General features: G+C 41.1%; 1 protein-coding gene and 1 long non-coding RNA gene across 2 annotated transcripts in view; one reads left to right on the forward strand and one right to left on the reverse strand.

The window, feature by feature from the left end:
- LOC145420556 (uncharacterized) overlaps nucleotides 1-13,937 on the reverse strand; it is a 91,410-nt gene extending 77,473 nt beyond the window's left edge. Inside the window, exon 1 of the long non-coding RNA XR_013901877.1 lies at nucleotides 13,801-13,937. This is a non-coding gene — a long non-coding RNA (uncharacterized LOC145420556). The remainder of the gene's footprint in view (nucleotides 1-13,800) is intronic.
- A 4,919-nt stretch (nucleotides 13,938-18,856) lies between these two features.
- On the forward strand, nucleotides 18,857-22,590 carry LOC113037562 (plasminogen-like). The gene is given in 6 exon segments (XM_080290047.1): nucleotides 18,857-18,921; nucleotides 19,200-19,268; nucleotides 19,368-19,508; nucleotides 19,593-19,699; nucleotides 20,247-20,383; nucleotides 21,888-22,590. Coding segments are annotated over 6 exon segments (678 nt in total). The 3' UTR covers nucleotides 22,047-22,590.
- The last annotated feature ends 673 nt before the right edge of the window (nucleotides 22,591-23,263 follow it).

A 23,263-nucleotide genomic window follows, 5' to 3' on the forward strand; every position in this document is an offset into this window, starting at 1 on the left:
GAAAACACGTTTGAAACAGTCTGACTTATTGTGCAGAATAGAATTGCAACCACTGATCATAATGAGAGGAATAAAAGCTCATTCTGCAGTACAAGTGTCTCAAAGTACCTGCTAGTGTCTCATAAATTCTATACTTGTTTGAGTGGGGTTTTCAGTTGTATCATTTTATTACCCATCAAGGCTAACTATGCAAATACTTGGAATGTTTTAGGCCAATGTCAAGCTCTATCACGTATAAAAAATTGTTTTCATTTTCCTTGCATGTGTGCATTCAATTAAATTATAATTTCTTCTCAATAGATTGTTAGTACCTGACCTTTGGAGAAGGCAAAACAAATATGAGTGTAAAAACATGACTTTACTCTCTCAATAGTAATACTGAGAACTGTAGAGGTGCTCCTCATTCCCATGAACCATTTGCCCCATTAGAATTACTCAAATTGTATCATGATATGTGTTGGTCATTCATTATATGGGCTATTCAATGTGAATCAGCCACAAACACGGAGCAGTTTATTATATTTGTAGATGTCATCATCTGGGGCTCTATTTTAGTTCACGTCCTTGACACGGACATATTGGCTTCAACCTTTCATCCATTTCTCCTCACTTTCTTTTCACATGCAGCACAAACGCCGTCCTTTGTCTGTGATATCCGCTCCCATTGTTGGCTCAGGTGAAATTGGAGAGACGAGGCAGTTTGTTTTAAGGGTAACGCTTCCTGAGGTTGATGATCAACACCACTCTCTTCAGGCCATTAATAGGTACTACACTGACTGCCAATTGCTCTGATTTGGGGGTTCTTTTTCTTCAAGACAACTAAAGTCCAGACAAAAGAAAACACTTATTACAGTTTTTTCTGAATGCTTAAACCCTAACTGTGATTCCTGTAGCACAATCTCTAAAACTATTCAGACTTATAGCAAAACCACTCACTGAGTGTGCAAAACTAAAAGCACAAAAACTGCTTTGCACTCAGTTTGCAATTTTGTAACACACACTTTGCAAAACTGTAGGCACAATTCACTGCACAACACTCAATTACCAAATTTCCAACACACTCCTAGCAAAAGTATACACATGTATGGCTATCATTAACACTAATTTGCCAACTGTCTGGCACACTTTCACATGTGAAAACTTTTTTAGATAATTAGTTCACTTTGCAATCAGCCTAAGCACTATAATACAGGTAAGCTGTGTGTGCGGAGTACAATGGAGGGAGCAGAAAGAGTGAGAAGTAGAGGAGGCCGAGGAAGAGGACGTGGAGGTGAAGAAGTAGAATGAAGAGGACGACAAGGACAAGGAGGAGCAAGAGGAAGACGAGGAGGGGGGAGAGGAAGATGAGGAGAGGGGGAGAGGAAGGGTAGGAAGAGTAAGAAATAGAATTGCTGATGACATCAGAGCTACAATAGTGGACCATGTAATCAACCGTGGAATGACCCTGAGGGTAGCTGGCCAACGGGTCCAGCCTAACTCGAGCCGCTACACTGTAGCAAGTACCATAAGGACATCTTGAAATGAGAGTCGGTTAGTACAGTCACTTCGCACAAAGATTTGTAGCACTGCCATATGCCAATGAGAAACACACCAATACCATTGATGTAAAAATACTGAAATTGTTACTTTACAGAATTGCTAGATGACCAGATGCTGGGGGCAGAGGAAGCATGTTCACTGCAGACCAAGTAACCCATATAGTCATTACAGTTTTTTACAGTCGCTAACAAGCGCCTACCCATACTTCAGATACTTTTGCTAAACTCTTAACACAGACCCACACCTACAAAACACAATTGGCCAAATGGATAATATCCTTCCCAAAAATACACTTTGTTAAATATATACTAACTCCTCATTTCAAAATTAGAACACATCTTTCTCTGCACACACTAACTGTACAAAAACACTATAAATCTGACTCAAAATCAAATTAGTCTGTCAAAGAATAACACTTGTTTTCACCTCACAAGGTACATGCAGTCAATCAAAGTACACCAGGTTTCAAAATACTGGCTATTATTGACATTACAAAAACTGCATAGACTTTTATGTTTCAGTGTCACAGGTATTTGCATGCAAAACATGCAATCCACCATATTGACACCAGAAATGTCTTGGTTGGTAACTGTATGTCCACATGTACAGTAATGTTCACATTCAAAAGCATTCCAGTAAAAAGCAAACAAGTTTTTGTTTCTTTACTGTTTACTACAGGAGGTACAGTAGAAACACGGTATGATAGGACAGAGAAAGTTTTACAGTATTGCTTACAGTGAACAAAATATCCATGAAACACACAAGAGCATTCTGAACAAAAAAACAACAGCAAAAAGCCAAGATAAAAAAAAAGGGGGGGGGGCTAAAAAAAGGCAAAAAAATTTGCATCTAATCTCTGCGATCTTCAGGGTTAGGCCACATGTTTTCATCAACATCACATCTGATGTTATCCAAGTCGATACACCTGGGATAAAACCGCCTGGTATGTCGGATCCACCCTTGGCAATCGTCAACTGTGATGTCCCTGGAGCCAGCATCCATGGCTTCAAGGAGGGACATCTGGTCATGTGGCTGATGGTCATAAACCTTCCACCTCCATGCAGAAAAGAACTCCTCTATGGGGTTGAGGAAAGGTGAATAGGGTGGAAGGAAGAGACTTACCAGTCTTGGGTGGACTTCAAACCATGTTGTTATTGCTTGCAAGTGATGGAAAGCCACATTGTCCCAGGTAATTACAAAGGTCCTCATGTTTTCACCCTCCGGACCCTGCTCTGGAACCAGGCGCTGGTGGAGATCATTGAGAAAGGCAAGCAAGCGCTCTGTATTATAGGGTCCAACCTGACATCTGTGAAGGAGTAATCCTGCATTTGCAATTGCTGCACACATGGTAATGTTTGCCCCTCTCTGTCCTGGCACATCAACTGTGGCCCTTTTTCCAATTACATTTCGTCCACGTCGACGCCTTTTGGCCAGATTGAATCCTGCCTCATCGATGTATATGAATTCATGAGGGGCCTGGTTGGCCTCCAATTCCATAACTCTCTGAAACAAAGTTTATGTAAGTCATGTTATTACTGTATACCATACTGTACTGTAACCTAGTATTGTGTAGGTTACCTACTTGCAAAGTGCAAAGCTTATAGAACTGGACATTGGATTGAATATACACTGTACCTGGACATATTGTCATCGTAGCTCCTTGACCCTCTCACTGTTCCTCTCAAAGGGAACAGTGTAGAGCTGCTTCATCCGCACTCTGTGTTTGGACAATGTCCGCGTAATGGTTGTGAGGCTGATTCTATCGATATTGTCAAATATCTCATGGTCCGCCACAATTCTAGTTTGAATTTCACGCAGTTTTATTGCATTATTTGCAGTAACCATTTCTACAATGGCAAGCTCCTGATCATTACTGAGGAGCTTTCCTCTTCCCCCAGAGGGTGGAAGACGTTGCATTCTTTAGAAAGACAAAAAATTCAACATATGCATTACTGTATGACCATATTGACATGTCAAGTGAGAATAGAAACAATCCATGTAAAATGCAATACTTACCTGTTGGTTTGTTGAAAGATGCGTATAATGGAGGCAACCGTTGACCGCCTCAAATTGGGCTGCACTCTTTCACCAGCCTCTCTTAGTGAAAGACCATGGTTGATTACATGGTCAATGATAGTGGCACGAATTTCATCACTGACTACTGTTCTTGCAGCCCTTGGAATGCCACCACCACGCATTCTTACACCTCTACCTTGCCCTCTCCTTGGGCCTGCTCTTCTCCCTGGGCCCCTTGCTCTTACTCTTCCTCGACCAGACATTACAGTGTTTGTCTTTTTTTTGTTTCCAAAAACATCACTCCTCAAGGTCTTGCCTTATAAACCCCACTGAGTCTAAGCCAGAATGGAAGAAGCTGTGGTTGGCCCAATTTACCCAACATAAATAAGCTGTGTCTCAATTATTCAGTTGTTTGTTTATTATCAGCTGAGATATATTTTTGATATTGATATTGTTTTTGTACTGATATCATTGCAGAAGCAGAGGCTTTTATACTGTATCTAAGGTTTTGAATATTGTTTTTGCTATTGTGGGATGTTGTGTGTTAACATTCGTAGATACTACAAAAACAGTCCATAATTTTGTTGGGAGGTATAGCTTGTCTGTTAAGAAAATGTAAGCATTGTGGAAATGTGTTCACTGACTGCATATTGGGTGAACACGACATGAAATGTGTGAATGGTATGGCCACAACAGACCGATGCTGTGCTAATTGTGTTTAGAGTTTTGCAAATGTGACAACTGTTTGGACAAACGCTTGTTAGCGACTGTAAAAAACTGTATAGCGATTGCAAATAATCCTATACTTGGAAATAAACACTTGTGTTTGTTTTGATGTGTTTGAATAAACACCAGGGCCCTGTTTCAGGAAGCCGGTTTAGTGGAAAAACTGAGTAAGTATACCCTGAGTTAACGAAAACTCTGGGTTTTCGGTTTCACAAAGCGAGTTCAGCTGCAGCCTGAGTGAGTCACTATGACGACACACGCCGTGAAGCTAACCTGCCCCCTAGCAGGTTTACCACAACTAACCCTGACTGTCTCCGCCCCTTTGTCGGAAACCTGACAGTAGGAAGTCTCAGACATGGCGTGTCCCTTCCTTGAAGAGCCGGTAGATATCGAAGCCCAAATTCTCCGCAGAGCTCTCCGCCGGGAGAGAGTGATTCGAGCGCGTCTGGACATCTTACCTGATGATTTCCTGTGCGAACGTTACCGTTTCTCAGCACAATCTATAATTTATTTGGATAACATCCTCAGGCCATATATTACGCATGTGACACATCGCGGACATGCTCTCAGTTCTGTACATATTATTTGTATTGCACTTCGGTTTCTTGCAAACGGGAGCTTTCTGTATAATATTGGTTACGCTGAGCACGTTTCCAAGGCTACCGTCTGTCGGGCAGTCAGGAATGTTACAGTTGCACTGAAACGTCTCCTGTACTCGTGTGTGGTGTTCCCCGGTCATAGACCCACAAGATTTATCAAAGAGGGATGCCACAAAATTGCAGGTATCAGGATGAACAAAACTTAATTTATGATGTGGTGATACTTGAACTACTACTTAAATTTTACATTTATTTTCAGGGTTCCCAGGCGTGATTGGCTGTATAGATGGTACTCACATTCCAATTATTGCTCCTTCAGTAAATGAAGGAGACTATGTGAACAGGAAGTCTTTCCACAGCATTAATGTACAGGTACATAGTTCCCTGTAGCATTTCAAACTAACAAATTATTTCATCATAGTAATGGATGCTAATTTGTGTTCTCTGCACTGTGAAGATCATATGTGATGCTGCCAACATTATCACAAATGTGGAAGCCAAGTGGCCAGGCTCTGTCCATGACTCACAAATATTCCGTGAATGTACACTGAGCACAAAATTTGGACATGGTGAGTTGAAAATACTTTAAAATATATAAAGACCAATTGCTTCAGGGACATTTGAACTGAAGTGTATCCTTCTGTCTTAGGAGAGTTCACTGGCTACTTGCTTGGTGATAGGGGGTATCCATGTTTACCCTATTTGCTTACCCCTTACTCTGACCCTGAACCGGGCCCACAGCAGCGATATAATCTGGCTAATTGCAGGACAAGAGCCAGAGTTGAAATGACTATCGGAATGCTTAAGGCCCGGTTCCAGTGCCTGCAAAGACTCAGGGTCACCCCAGAAAGGGCATGTGACATTATTGTGGCATGTGTGATTCTTCACAACATTGCCACAATTAGAGGAGAACACTGTCCTTCTGAACCAAACATCAGCAGTGATCCAAACCATGAACATCCTGACCCTCCCACGGACATACAAGATGGAAGCGCAGTCAGAGACACCATATGTCACAATCATTTCCTTTGACCCATCACCTCAACATGTTGAAAGAAGAATAAACAGATTTTTTGTTCAACTGGCTTTATTGGTCGCCTGTATTTCCTGTACACAAAGTATTAAAAGATGTAAACCTCATAAAGTGTCTCTGTTGCTTCCTCCTCTGTAACAGCTGTCAATGTTTCTTCATTATTTTCCTGTAGTAAAGAAATAAACAACATTGCTGTTCTACTGTAAACTCATATAATCTGTGGAGTATTACTCACAACTGCATGTTGGTCTGGCTCAACAGGAGGCTGCACCAGATGCAGTACACCATCAACTGATAGAATATGAGGTTTATACAGGTCACTTATAACTTACAAGGGACCAAATGGCAATTAACAAACATACCAAGCACCTTACACTTCATTGTCATTATGCTCTCAAAGACAACCAAGACTGAGGCAAGGCAAAATCAGTAGGAAAATAACTTCACTACAAAATAATCCATTATGGTAAAGAGTTTATCAAATGAATGAGTAGCACTGCGAAGGTGACTGTGAAGAAAGGATGTATGCACATCATGTATTATTTTGAATTTACCCCCTATGTAGGCACTTGTGTCTTGCGGGGTTATTGACTCAGAGGATGTCCCCGCAGAGATGCCTTCGGCCACAGGGCGCCCACTGTTTTGGCTGAGGGCCAACTGCTCAGCCTCTGTGAGTGGTGGTGGTGGAGGACCCCCATCTGTTTTTCGGGCCTCCGCTTTTTTTCTGTTGGCTATAACGGGTCACATTTGAGCATACAGAGTAAGCAAATATGTACTTGTAATGTGCTCAGATAATTTCAATAAGTGCTTACAGACAGAAAATTAATGTAGCCTCTAACTGCAATTGATTTACATCGGACAAACAGACCAAGCACTATGGCTCATAATACAATTACACCTTACCTGTTTGGACTATATTTTTATATTTCATTTTTACTTGCTGCCAGGCACGTTTGGGGCCTGTTGGGTTGCACCTGCGCTCACATCACGTCACAAAATAAAATGTATAAAATAACAAATAAAATAACATATGATAAAATAACGTGTTAAATGGGTGGAAATCCCTCGATCAATGTTTAAATTAACACTCACGCATTGACTCTGTCGGCTATGTTTTGCCATGCATGCTCACTTTCTTTTGCAGCTGTCGCTGTGTTACTTTTTTCCGCGGAATTTGCATGTTATCGGCATATGCTGCCATCAGAATTTCGGCCTCAAGCGCTGTAAAATACATTGACCGCGCCTTCTTTCCCTCCGTCTCCATGGTGACTCGCTTAATCTGTGCTCCGCTTATCAGGGCTTTATGTATCCTCGTCCGCGCGCTTCACTTGGGGTTAAAGCAACTCCGCCTTGATTGAACTAATTGTTATCAGCCTTTCTGAAACGGAATATTCCGAGTTGGACAGTTCGGGGTTACTCAACCGTGAGTGTCGTTTTTCACTCTGAGTTTTCCAAACCGGCTTCCTGAAACAGGGCCCAGTACTTGAAGTTTGGCTCCCTCTATGCTTATGGATCTATGACAGAAGTATGAGCTCAAACTGACATAGCCTACCTTGTGCACAGAGGAAGCAAAAGCCAGATGTGTTTTGTATTCATACCATCAGTGTGCAGTTGGCGCATTGTGTGCTTAGTAGATGATGGCTTGTGTGTACTGTTTGATACGGAAACACCATTTTTACGAAGGTGTGAAGAGTTAATCTAGCTGTGTTTGCTTTTGCAAGAGAACTACAATGTTTTGATTATTGGGTGACAGGTTTTCTTATTTGTGTGAAGAGTTTTGCAAAATTAGCCAATAGTTACAAAAAATGTGCTTAAGCAATCAGAAAAAACTGTAATGCAGCCAGATATAAGATCTATGCCATGAAACAGGCTCTGCATTACAAAGATATGATGGGCAGTGATTAAATAAGCACTGAGGGACATATGCAAAAATAAAAATACAATAATTCAAATATAAACTTTAAAAATATTTGCAAAATGTATTTAGTATAATATATCCCATAATGTAAGGACATTTAGTGCTTTTAATGTAGGGAATTTTTACATACTTATTTGTTACTGAAAATGTTGATGATTAAAATTATACTATGTTTTTTCAATTGTTTTATCAGTGGTGGAGTAAAAAGACCTATTATTTTGCTGAAATGCTATGAGGCAGAAATATAAAGAAGTGTGGTAATCCTATAGATTTACACATTTAATAAATCTAAAATTAATACGGTGGTTTAACCTAATATGCACTGTTTAATCAGGATTTGATTGCTTTTTCCTCTATACTGTTGCATGCTGGGGCAACAGGTTCAAGGTCTCAACAGATTCAATAAACTGATCCGCAAGGCCAGTAATGTTGTAGGGATGGAGCTGGACTCTCTTAAGGTAATGTCAAAAGGGCGAATGTTGTCCAAGAGCTGTACAATAACTCCCACCCATGACATGCATGGTAGTCACAGGCGAACGCTCAGTGAGAGACTGAGATTACCCAAATATTACTGAACGACACAGGAAATCATTCCTGCCTTTGGATATGTCCCTATAAATGTCCTCCATCTAATGCACAGTACATCCTGCAATAGTTGTACAGTGTGACAGGCAGATGGAGCATGCCGATTCAAAAAACAATTTACAAAATGATGAAAAAAATACTCCATATTTATTAGATTATCTTCTGGAGTGTGTAAATGGGAAAGGAATAGATTACAGAGGAACAAAGTCCATTACAAGATCAGGAAAGGTCTGTCAGAGATGGGATTCAGACTACCCACATGATGTACTGTATGTAATCACAGGCTTTTGTTTGATTTTATATCATTCCTTCATATTTTTATAATCTTTTTTAATTTTTTCTGAATTTTTCTGCTGCAGCTTTGCACCAGACAACAACCAAGTCCAAGTCTGGAGTCCAACTTCTGCAGAAACCCTGATGAGTTAAGTGATGGACCCTGGTGTTACACCACTGACCCCAACACCCGCTGGGAGTACTGTGACATATCCAGCTGCACTGGTAGCATTCATAAATCCTTTATCCTTTACTTAATTTTGTTTTATTTCATTTTTATTTAGTCCTAAATTCATGTCTAATTATCCTCTGGCAACTCTTTCACTTTCCACCATCCTCATTTACTGTCTAAAACATTTAAAGTGGCTAATCAGTAAAATGTAGACACTATACAGTATTCTGAAAATGTTTTGGTTCTGGAACAACATTAGATATTTTGTATGTCATGACATATCAGAGACATCAGTGTCTTTTCATAGAGGACTGTATGTATGGACTCCAAGGAACCTCACAGCCATAGCTACCATCCCAGCAGGTAAGTGCAAAATCTTTGTGAGATATATTGAGCCTGTTCTGGATCTTCAAGACATTTTCCAGAAGTTAAGCTAAAGTGTAAATACTTCTTGTGATATTCTTGGTTAGACTCTTAGAAATTATCAGGGAGGAAGGATGTGGGTACGTATTGAACTGTAAACAGCAGAACATAAAAACCTCAAACTGTTTTTCCCTTACTTGTGTACATGTTTTCTTGTTATAGGCTGGTCAACCATGAACTAGCCCTGTAACAGGCACGTCTGTATTTTTACCACTGGGGGGGCAACAGTTTACTCTATTAAACTTCTGTATATGGTTATTTACAGTTTTAATTATCTTGAGGAGAACTCCTGCAGAAACTCAGATAGAGAACCCCGACCATGGTGCTACACCACCAGCCCATCCAAACGATGGGAGTACTGCTCCAAACCGCGCTGCAGTGAGTCACTTTGTTCTTCATTCTGATGCTTGGTATGAGCATTACAAGGTTGTCTAGTCCATGTGTACATGCCTAAATGAGCTGAGTTGCTGCCATGTGATTTGCTCATCTTATTAGCTTTTTGTCTTAATGAAAAGTCGAACAGGCCTACAGTATATATCCGTTTGCTTTTTTTTTTAACCCATAAATCTTTGTGTTGACATGAAGAGAGAAAGTGCTCTCAATTATGGAGACAGCCAAAGGGTTTATTTATGTTTGATGTGTGTTTTACATGTGTGTGGCTGTTAATAAAGTTGGCGCTCTCTAGGGGGCGTGAGCGTTCATCCAAATTGGCCTAAGGCTGATGTGTGTTTATTCCTCCCGAAGTATCGTCTGTGAAGTTTGCCATGCACGTCAGATTTTCCTGCGCATTTTCATATCTCTGCTAACACTTTGGTTAAGTTTCTTATGTTGAGAATCCAAATTTCAACTATTTAACAGTTGCAGTTTTAGGGGACTTCCCTTTACCTCTAGAGGATCAATAAATGCTGGCCCTGCATCACAATCTGTGGAATTGACGCTTTGGGGTCCTTAGGGACTAGTAAAGCGCTATACAAATACAGGCCATTTACCATATTAAAGGTCAATTAAATGAAACTGAATATAGTTTATATATATATAAAAACACCCAGCACGCCCCTGTGGACGGTTTATCCTTCAAGCTCGGGTCCTCTACCAGAGGCCTGGGAGCTTGAGGGTCCTGCGCAGTATCTTAGCTGTTCCCAGGACTACACTCTTCTGGACAGAGATCTCCGATGTTATTCCCGGGATCTGCTGGAGCCACTCGCCTAGCTTGGGATTCACCGCACCTAGTGCTCCGATTACCACGGGCACCACCGTTACCTTCACCCTCCACATCCTCTCGAGCTCTTCTCTGAGCCCTTGGTATTTCTCCAGCTTCTCGTGTTCCTTCTTCCTGATATTGCTGTCATTCGGAACCGCTACATCGATCACTACAGCCGTCTTCTTCTGTTTGTCTACCACCACTATGTCCGGTTGGTTAGCCACCACCATTTTGTCCGTCTGTATCTGGAAGTCCCACAGGATCTTAGCTCGGTCATTCTCCACCACCCTTGGGGGCATCTCCCATTTTGACCTCGGGACTTCCAGATTATACTCGGCACAGATGTTCCTGTACACTATGCCGGCCACTTGGTTATGGCGTTCCATGTATGCCTTGCCTGCTAGCATCTTGCACCCTGCTGTTATGTGCTGGATTGTCTCTGGGGCATCTTTACACAGCCTGCACCTGGGGTCTTGCCTGGTGTGATAGACCCCAGCCTCTATGGATCTTGTCCTCAGAGCTTGTTCTTGTGCTGTCATGATTAGTGCCTCTGTGCTGTCTTTCAGTCCAGCTTTGTCCAGCCACTGGTAGGATTTCTGGATATCAGCCACCTCCTCTATCTGCCGGTGGTACATACCGTGCAGGGGCCTGTCCTTCCATGATGGCTCCTCGTCTCCCTCCTCTTTCTTGGGTTTCTGCTGCCTGAGGTATTCACTGAGCACTCGGTCAGTTGGGGCCATCTTCCCAATGTATTCTTGGATGTTCTTTGTCTCATCCTGGACTGTGGTGCTGACACTCACCAGTCCCCGGCCCCCTTCCTTCCGCTTAGCGTACAGCCTCAGGGTGCTGGACTTGGGGTGAAACCCTCCATGCATGGTCAGGAGCTTTCTTGTCTTTATGTCAGTGGCTTCTATCTTCTCCTTTGGCCAGCCTATTACCCCAGCAGGGTACCTGATCACGGGCAGGGCATACGTGTTGATGGCCTGGATCTTGTTCTTACCATTCAGCTGACTCCTCAGGACTTGCCTGACCCTCTGCAGGTACTTGGTGGTTGCAGCTTTTCTAGCGGCCTCTTCATGGTTCCCATTTGCCTGCGGGATCCCCAGGTACTTGTAACTGTCCTCTATGTCTGCAATGTTGCCTTCTGGTAGTTCAATCCCCTCAGTTCTGACTACCTTCCCTCTCTTTGTTACCATCAGACTACACTTCTCCAGTCCGAACGACATTCCAATGTCATTGCTGTATAGCCTGGTAGTGTGGATCAGTGAATCGATGTCTCGTTCACTCTTGGCATACAGCTTGATGTCATCCATGTACAGGAGGTGGCTGACAACTGCTCCGTTCCGTAGTCGGTATCCGTAGCCAGTCTTGTTAATGATCTCACTGAGGGGGTTCAGGCCTATGCAGAACAGCAGTGGGGACAGAGCATCTCCTTGGTAGATCCCGCACTTGATGGTGACTTGTGCTATGGGCTTGGAGTTGGCCTCTAATGTTGTACGCCACATCCCCATTGAGTTCCTGATGAAGGCTCTTAGGGTCCCATTGATCTTGTACAATTCTAGGCATTCCAGTATCCAGCTGTGGGGCATTGAGTCATAGGCCTTCTTGTAATCAATCCAGGCAGTGCACAGGTTGGTCAGTCTGGTCTTGCAGTCTCGGCTGACTGTTCTGTCTACCAGTAGTTGGTGTTTTGCACCTCTGGTATTCTTGCCAATTCCTTTCTGTGTCCCGCTCATGTATTGACCCATGTGCCTGTTCATCTTAGCCGATATGATGCCTGACAGGAGCTTCCATGTAGTACTGAGGCAGGTTATTGGTCGGTAGTTGGAGGGGACTGGTCCCTTCTTGGGGTCCTTGGGGATCAGGACCGTCCGACCTTCGGTTAGCCATTCCGGGTGTCTCTCGTTAACTAGCAGCTGGTTCATTTGTGCTGCCAGACGCTCGTGGAGTGCAGTCAGCTTCTTTCTTTCTTTTTTTTTTTGTTTTTTTGCCTGTCCCGTTTGGCTCTTTTGCCATCAGAATTGTTGTCTAAAGGCAAAGAAAGATGCCCAACGGATTTACTTTACCAAATTGACCATCCCAGCCTTGCCGTAATGGTCCATTTGATTCACCTTTTATTGTTTATTTTATTTTCACTTACTGAATACGGGACAGACTTGACTGGGGGAAAGAAGGGGAGAAAGAAAGAGGGAAAGAGAAACAGCTGAGAAGAGGGACGGGGGAGAAGGGCAAAAAACAAAAACCAACAGAATGAGCAGGGAAAAAAAAAGAAATAAAAAATGCAGTCTGTGATGGTTACTGGACCCTGTTCAGGGAGGTCGCTGTGGTCTGCCCTCAGATCCACTAGCCACTGAGCATTGCCGTTATCGGTTGCGTCCTTCTCCCATATGCTCTTCCAGTATTGCTCCGTCTCCAGCCTTGGTGGTGCTGTTCTCTTATTATTATTGTTCCCTTGCCACTGAGAGTACACCTTTGCTGGTTCTGTGGAGAACAGCTGGTTTATTCTCCTGCCTTCTATCTCTCTGGTGTACCTCCTCAAGCGGCTGGCCAAGGCTGTGAGTCTTTGCTTGGCAGTTTCCAGTCCTGTATGGACAGCTTGCTGTATTTCTTATGCACCTTCTTTGTCGCACCTTTCTGCAACTCCGTTAGTTGGCTAACCTCCCTCCGTGCTACTTTGATCTTGCCCTCTAGCCTCCTTCTCCATGGAGGGTACTGCCCCTTGTGGCTGTTCAACTTGTAGCCAAGCATCTCACTGATCACTGCTGCCGTATTGTAGATCAGCTTGTTAGTGTCGGTGATCGTGGTTGTAGGTATTGTCCGTAGTGCTGTATTAAACTTTAAATAGGGTTTAATGGTCCATAAATATACATCCTTATATGTTTTACACACACACACACACACACACACACACACACACACACACACACACACACACACACATATATATATATATATATATATATATATATATATATATTTGGGGTGCAACGATATTCGTATCGATATTGAACCGTTCGATACAGTGCTTTCGGTTCGGTACGCATATGTATCGAACAATACAACATTTGTAATTTATTTTATCAATTTTCCTTCTGACGATGCTGTCTGTGTTGAGCGCTCAGTGAATCTGTGTTCGACTACTCCGCCTAGGCTGCACTGTCGAGCGCAGATCCACTGAGCGCTCAACACAGACAGCATAGTCAGAAGGAAGAGCGCAGGGCAAGCTAGCGAGACAGAAGTTAAGCTCTACTTGCAACAGGCAAATTGAACCTCATTCAGATCTGGCGTTTGGAATTATTTTGGTTTTCATGTGACGTATGACCCTGAAGGTAAGCGAGTCATGGACTAAAGTAAAACAGTATGTTGGATGTGCCACGCAATGCTCAATTACATTGGTGTGAACTAGTGTGTTAGCGCAGTTAGCTCGTAAACGTGTTGGCCGTCTAGCCCCATGCACGGAGCAATCGGCGGTAGCTCGTTAACGGAGATTTGCCGTGTTGTGGCGTTAAGGTCATTTCAACGAGATTAACCTGAAAGCACTAGTGGGAACACAACGAATATGACTGCACATTTACGCCGACATCATCCTAGTGCAAAGACAAGTGGAAGCAGACAAAAAAAAGCAAGCATGCTACTAACTTTAGCCGAGTCATTTAGACAGCTGTTAGCACATGATTCTCCTCATGCTGCTGAGAATATAGCCCAGAAGAAGCGGATAGTATAGCTTTTATTTTGGAAAGAGCCGTTTCTCTGTAATAAACTCTCTTTTCCAAAGATGAGTGATTCCTCAATCAGATACAGGGCTTGCAATATCGCTAGCCCGACGTCCCGGAGCTAGCGATTTTTTCAGTCGGGCTACCAAAATCTATCTCTTCCCTGCCCGTCGGGCTATTGTAGGAAAAATATATGTCAATGCTTTTGCATTCTTTCAGAAATGTAGCTGGGTAATTATGTCATTGGCATCGGTGAGCCACTGTCAATATGTGACATATTGAAGTCGCGTTTGAATTTGCGCTTGTTTTTTTGCTTTCACTTTGCAATCGTGCGAACTGTGTATAGAGAGCGACAGCACTGATCTGTGAGTGATGATAATTTGTGCACCAATTTCTCTGACATCGTCTTATTAATCGTTAGCTTACTATGCAAACATGACAAGTGAAATCTCCCGCAGCAAGCTTAAACATGTGAGAGGTTGATCGCGCAGAGAATCGCTGAGCTTATGCGAGTGCATGTGTAAAAGCATTTCAGTTCTGCTGAGCCAAATAAGACAGGTCAGGGTGAAGAAGTGACAGCCAAAGAAAAGCTTACCACAAAACGGAGAAGTTATGACAAATCAGACTATAAGGCAAAAAGAAAGTGCAGCTTTATGGTTTCATGGACAAAAGAATTTCTGTGGCTGCAATATGATGAGCTAAATAACCAGGGCTGCACATAAGTGGTCCGCAGGTGCGCATTCGCTGTCAAAATAAAAAACACGCACAAGGGTTAGGGTTAAATTTAAAAACTGTACTTTTGAGTTAAAATATATATTTATAATTTTAATAAATGACAAATTAAAAATGCATGAACATTTTTTTGTATCGAAAACCAAAGTATCGAACTGAACCGAACCGTGAATTTTGTGTATCGTTGCACCCCTATATGTATATATATATATATATATATATATATATATATATATATATATATATATATATATATATATGAAAAGGATCCACCATAAAAAAAAATTCCTACCATAAAAAGGAATTTACCATAAATTCCTTTTTATGGTAAAACCTGGTAAAATGGTAAGGGTGAAATATGCAGCTTGTAGCCAAAATGCAAGAACCAAGTTAAATGAATATCACCATCTTCCAGCACCTGCTACCTTTGAAAGGCATAAGTAAAAGGAAGTGTAACAATAAGCAATATATTTTATTTCTCTCACCCCAACCGGTCCCTGAGCCTGGTTCTGCCGGAGATTTCTTCCTGTTAAAAGGGAGTTTTTCCTTCCCACTGTCACCAAAGTCCTTGCTCATAGGGGGTCATTTGGGTTTTCCTCTGTATTTGTTATTGTAGTGTCTACCTTACAATATGAAGCACCTTGAGGCGACTGTTGTTGTGATTTGGCGCTGTATAAATAAAATTGAACAAAATGTTTGTAATAGGGTTTAATGGTCCATAAATATACATCCTTATATGTTTTACATAATATAATAAATATATGTTTGACTTGTTTTTTGTCCTCAGCTACTGAGCCTCCCACCTTCATCCCAGAGATGGATATAGGTGATATAGGCATCACTGATATAGGTGTAGCATACCGGGGAACAATTGCTGTAACTGTGACTAGCAAAACGTGCCAGAGATGGTCATCTCAGACGCCACATAAACACCACCAAATCCCAGAAAACTGCCCTTACAAGTAAGAGTTGTAACCAGACATCAGTGTCCACTCTCTGTGATATTAATGTTGTGAAGAAAATATTAGTGGGTATTTTCAATTTGTAGGTTTGATTAATAGTTTTCAGCTGCAACATGGGAATCACAGGAGAAAAACAAAGATATGATAATAAACCACAAGATTTAGAAACTGTTTTTTCCCATAATGAACTCTGTCTATAGTGTTTAAGCCATTAGAAAGCAATGTCAAAGCAAAATCCCTGTAAGAGTTTGACATGAGAAACGTGAAGAATCGCTAAGAGTTATCTCTTGTTAAATGGTAGAACTAAAATAATCCATGAGTTGTTGTTTCAGGGTCTATCCAGTTTATACAAGAGAAGATGTAAAAATTGAGTCAGTACCTTTAAGGTTATGAGGAGTGACTTCATCAGCAGTGGTGTCCTCTATCAGCCTGATATACATTTGTAAAGTCTCTTTTCACCATGTAGTCAACATTTTGGGGAAGTAATTTGTACAACTTAATTTCAATTTAAATAATCCATCAGGTTACTGTAGATTACTAAAACTTCATTAACATGTCTGCATTAAGTTTGTTTTCATGGCCTCATTGCTATGTTTTTCCATGCTCATCTTTGTCAGAGGTCTGGCTGCTAACTACTGTCGTAACCCTGACAATAAGTTGTTCCCCTGATGCTACACAACTGACCCTGACACTGATTGGAAGTTTTGCAACGTGCCACTGTGTGGGGAAGCACCTACTCCAGGTATAATATCAGTCAGCTTGTTTCCTCTTTCTTTTTCACACAAAAATGCATCCAGGAATTTTTTTTCTTTCCTTATCTCCTGCTGCGGATCCTCCAGTGACCCCCGCAGATGAGAAAGATTGCTATGAGGGGAACGGTTCCAGTTATTGGAGTATAACATCAGAGACCATCAGTGCTCCATTGGAAATGAGAACAGCGGGTATTGGAGAAGGGGGCATTTATAGTCTGAGGTCGTAAGGGGCGTGAACGAGGTGTGGTCCCGCTCCTGAAATTCAGATGATATTTTCCACAGAATGATAGATGTACATCTTAACTTGTTATACCAGAAATTAATATTACATTTTAAAAAAACTGTTTAGTAGGTGGATGTTCTGAAGTATCAGGTCTTTTTTTGCAACAGGGACCTCAGAGAGAATCTAAAAAAACATACTAGAAGACAACGTTAGAATAATAGCCACTAATGATTCCCTGATTCCATGATCCCATTCTGCTTTTTAAATATCCTAGGAACCACCGCCAGCAGTCTGAGAGTGAAGTGGTCTGTTGGGGTGATAGAACTAAAGAAGTTACTGAGATGAAAGGTGAAACATCTACAAGAAAAACTTAAAAGAAGTCCAGTCGCACCATCAAATATTCTCGAGAGAATGAATAGCTGTTCCATAAAAGGACGAATATTGCATCGTTCCTTCTGCATCTGATGTTTGACAAATGGATGAATTCCCCTTTCCACTACCCTGGCATAGATTTGGCCTGGGAGGCCCAGGAGTGGGATCTCCCTGTAGTTGGTTTGTTTCAGTTCCTGAAAGCAGACATTTTATCAGCCATTTGGGTTCTTTGTACTGTTTTTTGTTTTGTTTTGGCTATTTACTTTGTTGTTTTCTGTGTTATTTGCTGTGTTATTCTATGTTATTTGTGTTAATGCTTTCAGGAACAGAATTTTTTGATTGCGCCAATGGTTTAAAAGTTATGGTAATTTGACCTAAAAGTTTGACTGACAAACGATGGAATGGGGTTTTAACAGGTTAATCATCCCAGTTATCTTGCTCCAGGTGATGAGCGAGTCATCACCGTTGTTTCCAGACTCTGCATCCTCTACAGAAAGCTTATCAGTGGGCTTCCAAAGGTACTTGAAGTATTCCTTCCAGGAAACGATTATATCCTCAGTTGAAGTCAGCTAGCACCTTACCTGCAACTTATAAATAGAACACCACTTTCCCTGCCTGAGTTGCTTTGCTTGACGGTTTGCCAGGATCACTACGAGGCAGACTGAAAGTCTTTTCCCATTGTTTAACCAAACTTACACCCAAGATTTTGCTTAAGCTCCCCCCAGAGCTCTGCTCCACTCAGCCCACAGACTAACCAACCGTGATAGGACTCAGCTTTATGGCTCCATTCACCTCCGATGTCCAATCGGGGACTTCCACCACGACAAGCACCAACCATATCGTAGCTAAAGCTCCTTAGAGCACCCTCAGCAATGGAGGTGCAAAATATGGTCCTCAATAATGATGGCGTGATGAAGCTCCATGAATGTGTTGAATCTTTCCGGCAAATTGCTTCCCCAAAAGGCAGATCACACGATGCCCTGTTTAACAGCTCATCTGGAAGTAATGTCATCTGCTGGTCATTCGATGTACAGCAGGCCTGCTGTGATAATACATGTGGGCTACATACCAGTGGATATGCAAACGTAATTATGTATCAATTACAGAATATCCCAGTGAGATCCTATATAATATAAATATATAAACACATACACACACACCCCTAATTAACCATCCTCTCTGAGACTGATTTAAGATCTTTGTTATTATTGGGCAATAGTATGTCAATTTATTTGCATTTCTGGTAGCTTCATAATGTCCTTAAAATCTCCATTCATGCTCTAGATGATCCTCAGAATCACCTCAGATCCAGGTCGTGCAAAAAACTTATTTCCAGTTTGATTCTGTGAATCAAATAAATAATAAACAAAGAGATGATAGATAAATGAATAAATTGAGTTACGTCTCAAAATAAGAGAATCTAATTTGGTCAATCCAACAATTTTTCTTGTGGCTTACAAGGCTGTAAAATCTTCTCTTTTATTAATTAACACCAATCCAAACTAACTTTCGTGCTTCACTCTTTTTGTGAGAATTCATGATAATAATAATGACTACTTTGCAGTTGAACTGAATTGTGGAACACCAGCTATCAAACCAAAACGCTGCCTTCGTAGTATGGTGGTCAGTGGCTGTGTGTCAAAGCCTCACTCGTGGCCCTGGCAAACTGCCCTCCAGACCAAGTGAGTATATATGTTCAAAGACAACTTTCATTTGTAAAGGACTTTCAATTTCCTCAACAAAATGTGCAGATATTGAGAAATAAAATACTGTAACATGTCACTGCTGATAAACAGTTAATTTAAGTATTTTATTTAAGTGTTTATAGCTTTTACATTCAAACCTATTTACATGTCAATTGTCTGATTTTTCTTTATTTGTCAATTCACTTTTTGCCGATTTTCCCTTTTGTATATGCTGCACATCTTCTGAAATAAATCTCTGTTTCTCTTTCTACCAGTGAAAGAATCGACTGTGGAGGAACTCTGATCCACCCTCAGTGGGTCTTAACGTCTGCTTTGTGCTTGAGGTTAGAATAAAGTCATCGTTAACACCTGAAAATCAAATTCTGCAATTACTCAAAAATTGATTAATTACTCCCTTTGTTTCTACATATTATACACTGCAGCTCCAGTCAGCCTTCAGCCTTGAGGGTAGTGCTGGGTATGCACTCACTTAGAGCCACTGTGCCATCGAGACAAGTGAGGATGCTTGAGAAAATCATGACTGGACCAGATGGATCGAATATTGCTCTGCTCAAACTAGCAACGTCTGTATGGGCCTAATTATCCTAGGTGAAATCAGATTACACACACACCATTGATTTTGTGTGTGTGTGTGTGTGTGTTTTCAGACCTGCGGTGATAAACAACCAAGTGCAGCTGGCTTGTCTGCCAAAAAAGGACTATATAGTTCCTGGTGGAACAATGTGTTATGTTACTGGATGGGGTAGGACTCAAGGTACATTTGTGTGTGCTCTTGTGCGTCTTTGTAAAAATTCAGAGTTTCAGAGTGAGAAGAAATAAATCAGACTTTTTAGATATACAGTCAGGGAAAAATGATTTGAACCCCAGGCTATTTGGACTGGACTGGTTCCCCACCGTTCTCATTATCCTTGAAACTCCATGAGGTGAGATCTTGCGTGGAGATCCAGACGGAGGGAGATAGGCAGTTATTTTATGGTTCTTCCATTTCCGAATAAATGCACCAACTGTTGTCGCCTTCTCATTCACCTGCTTGGCGATGGTCTTCTAGCCCATCTTTCACTTAACATTGCAACAGTTTAATCAGTTTAATCATTTGCAGAACATTTTTTTGTTAAACAGGTCTTTTTTTCTGACAAAATGTACTTTTGAGAGGCTCAAAAAATACCAGCATGCATTAGATATAAAACACAAAGAGCTGATAACAGCATTATTCATTACGCAAACAATTCCCACAGTAAAGATATCACAATACATTTTATCTAGATGATGAGGAGAATAATTGCAGAGGGCTGTGTCGACAGGTATTGGAGGTGGACGCGTCCTGGAAGAAACTGGTTTCCCTGTGATCGACAACAAGATCTGTAATCGCGACACTGATATAGTTGCAGACCACGAAATATGTCCTGGAAATACAGAGGGAGGAAAAGCAAGCTGCCAGGTATGACAAAGTAAAAGATATAAAAACTGGGCAAAGTTCTATAAAACTGTTTGTGCACTGTTGTCTGCCTCAGTGTGTACTCTGTTTTGATAACAGTTTAGTGACCTGATATTTTTAATAGTTTTCTAGAAAATAGATTTTTTTTTCTGTTATAGATTTTAAATAGATTTTACTATATATACACCAGTAGAAAATAGAAAATAGATTTTTTTTCTGTTATAGATTTTAAATAGATTTTACTATATATACACCAGTTTTGAAAAAAAAAAAATCCTCGGTGAAATTTAACTCAGTTGTCTCAAATATTACATTTCAGTCAAAATTCAAGGTATATATTTTATTTCATTTCATTTATAACTTGTGACTGTCTAACAGACAAATATTAATATACAGTGACCTCTGGCTGAAAGCTTTAGTTATATTTATGGAAAATATCCCAAAAATAAACTGAAAAGATTAGATCCTTTTCAGATAAAATGGGAGTCAAACTGATGCAGTAAATATTCTTTTATTGGAGAGAAAACTGTGCAGTATAATTTACTTAAGATGTTGAAGATATCAGAATATTAAACAGGCTATTGTTTGGATAAGAGGCTGTAACAGGAGAGAGATGATACAGAAACATGACATTCTTATAAAATCAGCTTCGTCAGAAACTAACCAAAGCACATGTTTTAAATGTTTGAAATAAAAATGAACTGAACTGAACTGAACATATGACCCGAGCCACGTTAAGTGGCGATATCACTAACGTCACGTAACTTAGCTGAAGGTTAGCTAAATTTAACTTTTTAAGACTTTTCACTATGCTAACATTTGTTCCGCTCAATATATTTATTGAGATAAAAACTCGGTACTTACTTTTAAAAGTTTGTTTCCACTTTGCTTCGACCGTCCGCCATTTTTTACACAAAATTTCCTTCAACCTTTGACTTGCAAAGAATCCTGGGATATGGTCAGCCACGGAGGATACACCCAACTCGTCCTTCACATCTGGAGAAAAGGTAGGGCCCCATTTGGAGGAGGCTTCGAATTTTGACAGCCTTTGTTGCGTCGCTGTGACATAATTGGCCTACAAATGCGGACTCCGAAGGATGCTGCCCCTGAATTTGGACACATACTTTGTCTGTCTTCGTATCACTCTCGCTCCCTCACTCTTTCGTGTCCCCGCTGTCAGGTCATCTGTTGTGTTCACGCCCTGTTTCCAGGTATCCACCCATCCATACCAGGATTTCATTTTCATGTTTAGTTTTTCCACTTTAGGTTTGTTTTGCACCTTTCTAACAGCCACAATGAACAGCTCCCTTTTCGTTAAAATCTAGTTATGTTCCACGCTTCATTTTGTCTGCGTTTGGGTCCGCTCTCCTCTCTCCACACGCAGACTCTGACACTTTCTTAGCTTGCTTTTAGCATCAGTTAACCTAAACACCATCAAAAAGATCTGTGTGAGTAAAATAGTAAAGTATCCACTATCTAATATCTATTTTGTGTTTCCTCCCTGTAGGGTGACAGAGGTGGTCCTCTGGTTTGTTATGAGCAGAACAGATTTGTCCTTCAGGGTGTCACAACATGGGCTGAGTGATGTACGTTGGGCAGGATGCCCAGTGTCTACGCTCGAGTTTCTAAGTTTGTGGACTGGATCGATGCAACCAAAGCCAACTAAAAGCTATCATCTGTAATGTGGTTGTTGAGGATGTCTTAACATCTATACTGTGTTCTGTAACAGCATGGCTCCAGTAAAACTGTGATTCTTCTTCCCTGATTAGCTGTTAACTCCTCCTATATTTAATGTTTTAGCAACTTTGATTTGCATTTTCTGTTAACACTAGAGGGCCATTTCTTTGATGTCCATCAGCGTAAATATTCTCCTCTGCCAAAACCTTTGCTGCAATCTTCTGCCATCTTCCCCGTCCATATCTGACAGAGAATGCTGACTGTTGTGTTGAGCTTCTTTGTTCAATCAAAATTAACCCACTACTTTCTGTAAGATGTAGATATCTACTCCTCTCTGTCCTGTAGCTCTGTTAAATGTGAGCACTGTTTGTAGTCAGTCCTGGAACTGTCATTAAAAAACGTGATGACTGATTTTGAGTTATGTACAATTCCAGTGACGGGTGGATGAAAACTGAATTTCACTGACTTTCGATGTCCAAAGTTAATAATATTTTGTATGAATGGCATAGTCTATTCTTTACTGTAACACCATATAACACCACCTGGCATTATTTTAGTAATAATAAAAATGTATTCAAAACAGTCATTGTTTCACTTTGGAGCAATCACTACTCAATGCCAGAAATGTGTACTTGATTAGACCTTTCACTCTTCTATCCATAGTACTGGGGACCTTGGCAATTGTGTAGTGGAGTGTAGTATTAGTAATTTGTATTGTTTCACAGTTGCATTTGGAGACTTAAGGTCACCTAATGCTTGCATACCAACCTTTGTGGTTCTCTCTGTCCACAGGTTTCATCAAAATGTCAACAAGATCTGATGGTTAGTTTGTTAGTTTACTATTATTACAAAAGAGTATCAAGGTCTTGTATGAGTTGCATTTCAGTGCAGGTACAAACGCTATACATGTTCATTTACACTGGAGGACTAAATAACCAGGAACCGAGGAGACCAGATGCTAGGACACAGAGCCATTGCTAGGGGGTCTCCCAAAGTTCATTCTATTCATCTAAAAACTTGGTCCAGACGGACAGAATGAACTTTTGGAGATTTACTTACCTGGATGATTGAGCATGCATCAAGACATAGCTAGGGGGTGTGCAATATGAATAAAAAAAGAATGCTTGGACACTGCTAGCATAATGGACAGGTTTTTGACAGGGCTCCCACACAAACGCAAAGCAGAAGATGAAGCATCGCCAAATA

Source organism: Astatotilapia calliptera, chromosome 15 (genome assembly GCF_964374335.1).
Source record: "Astatotilapia calliptera chromosome 15, fAstCal68.1, whole genome shotgun sequence".
Lineage (NCBI taxonomy): Eukaryota > Metazoa > Chordata > Actinopteri > Cichliformes > Cichlidae > Astatotilapia > Astatotilapia calliptera.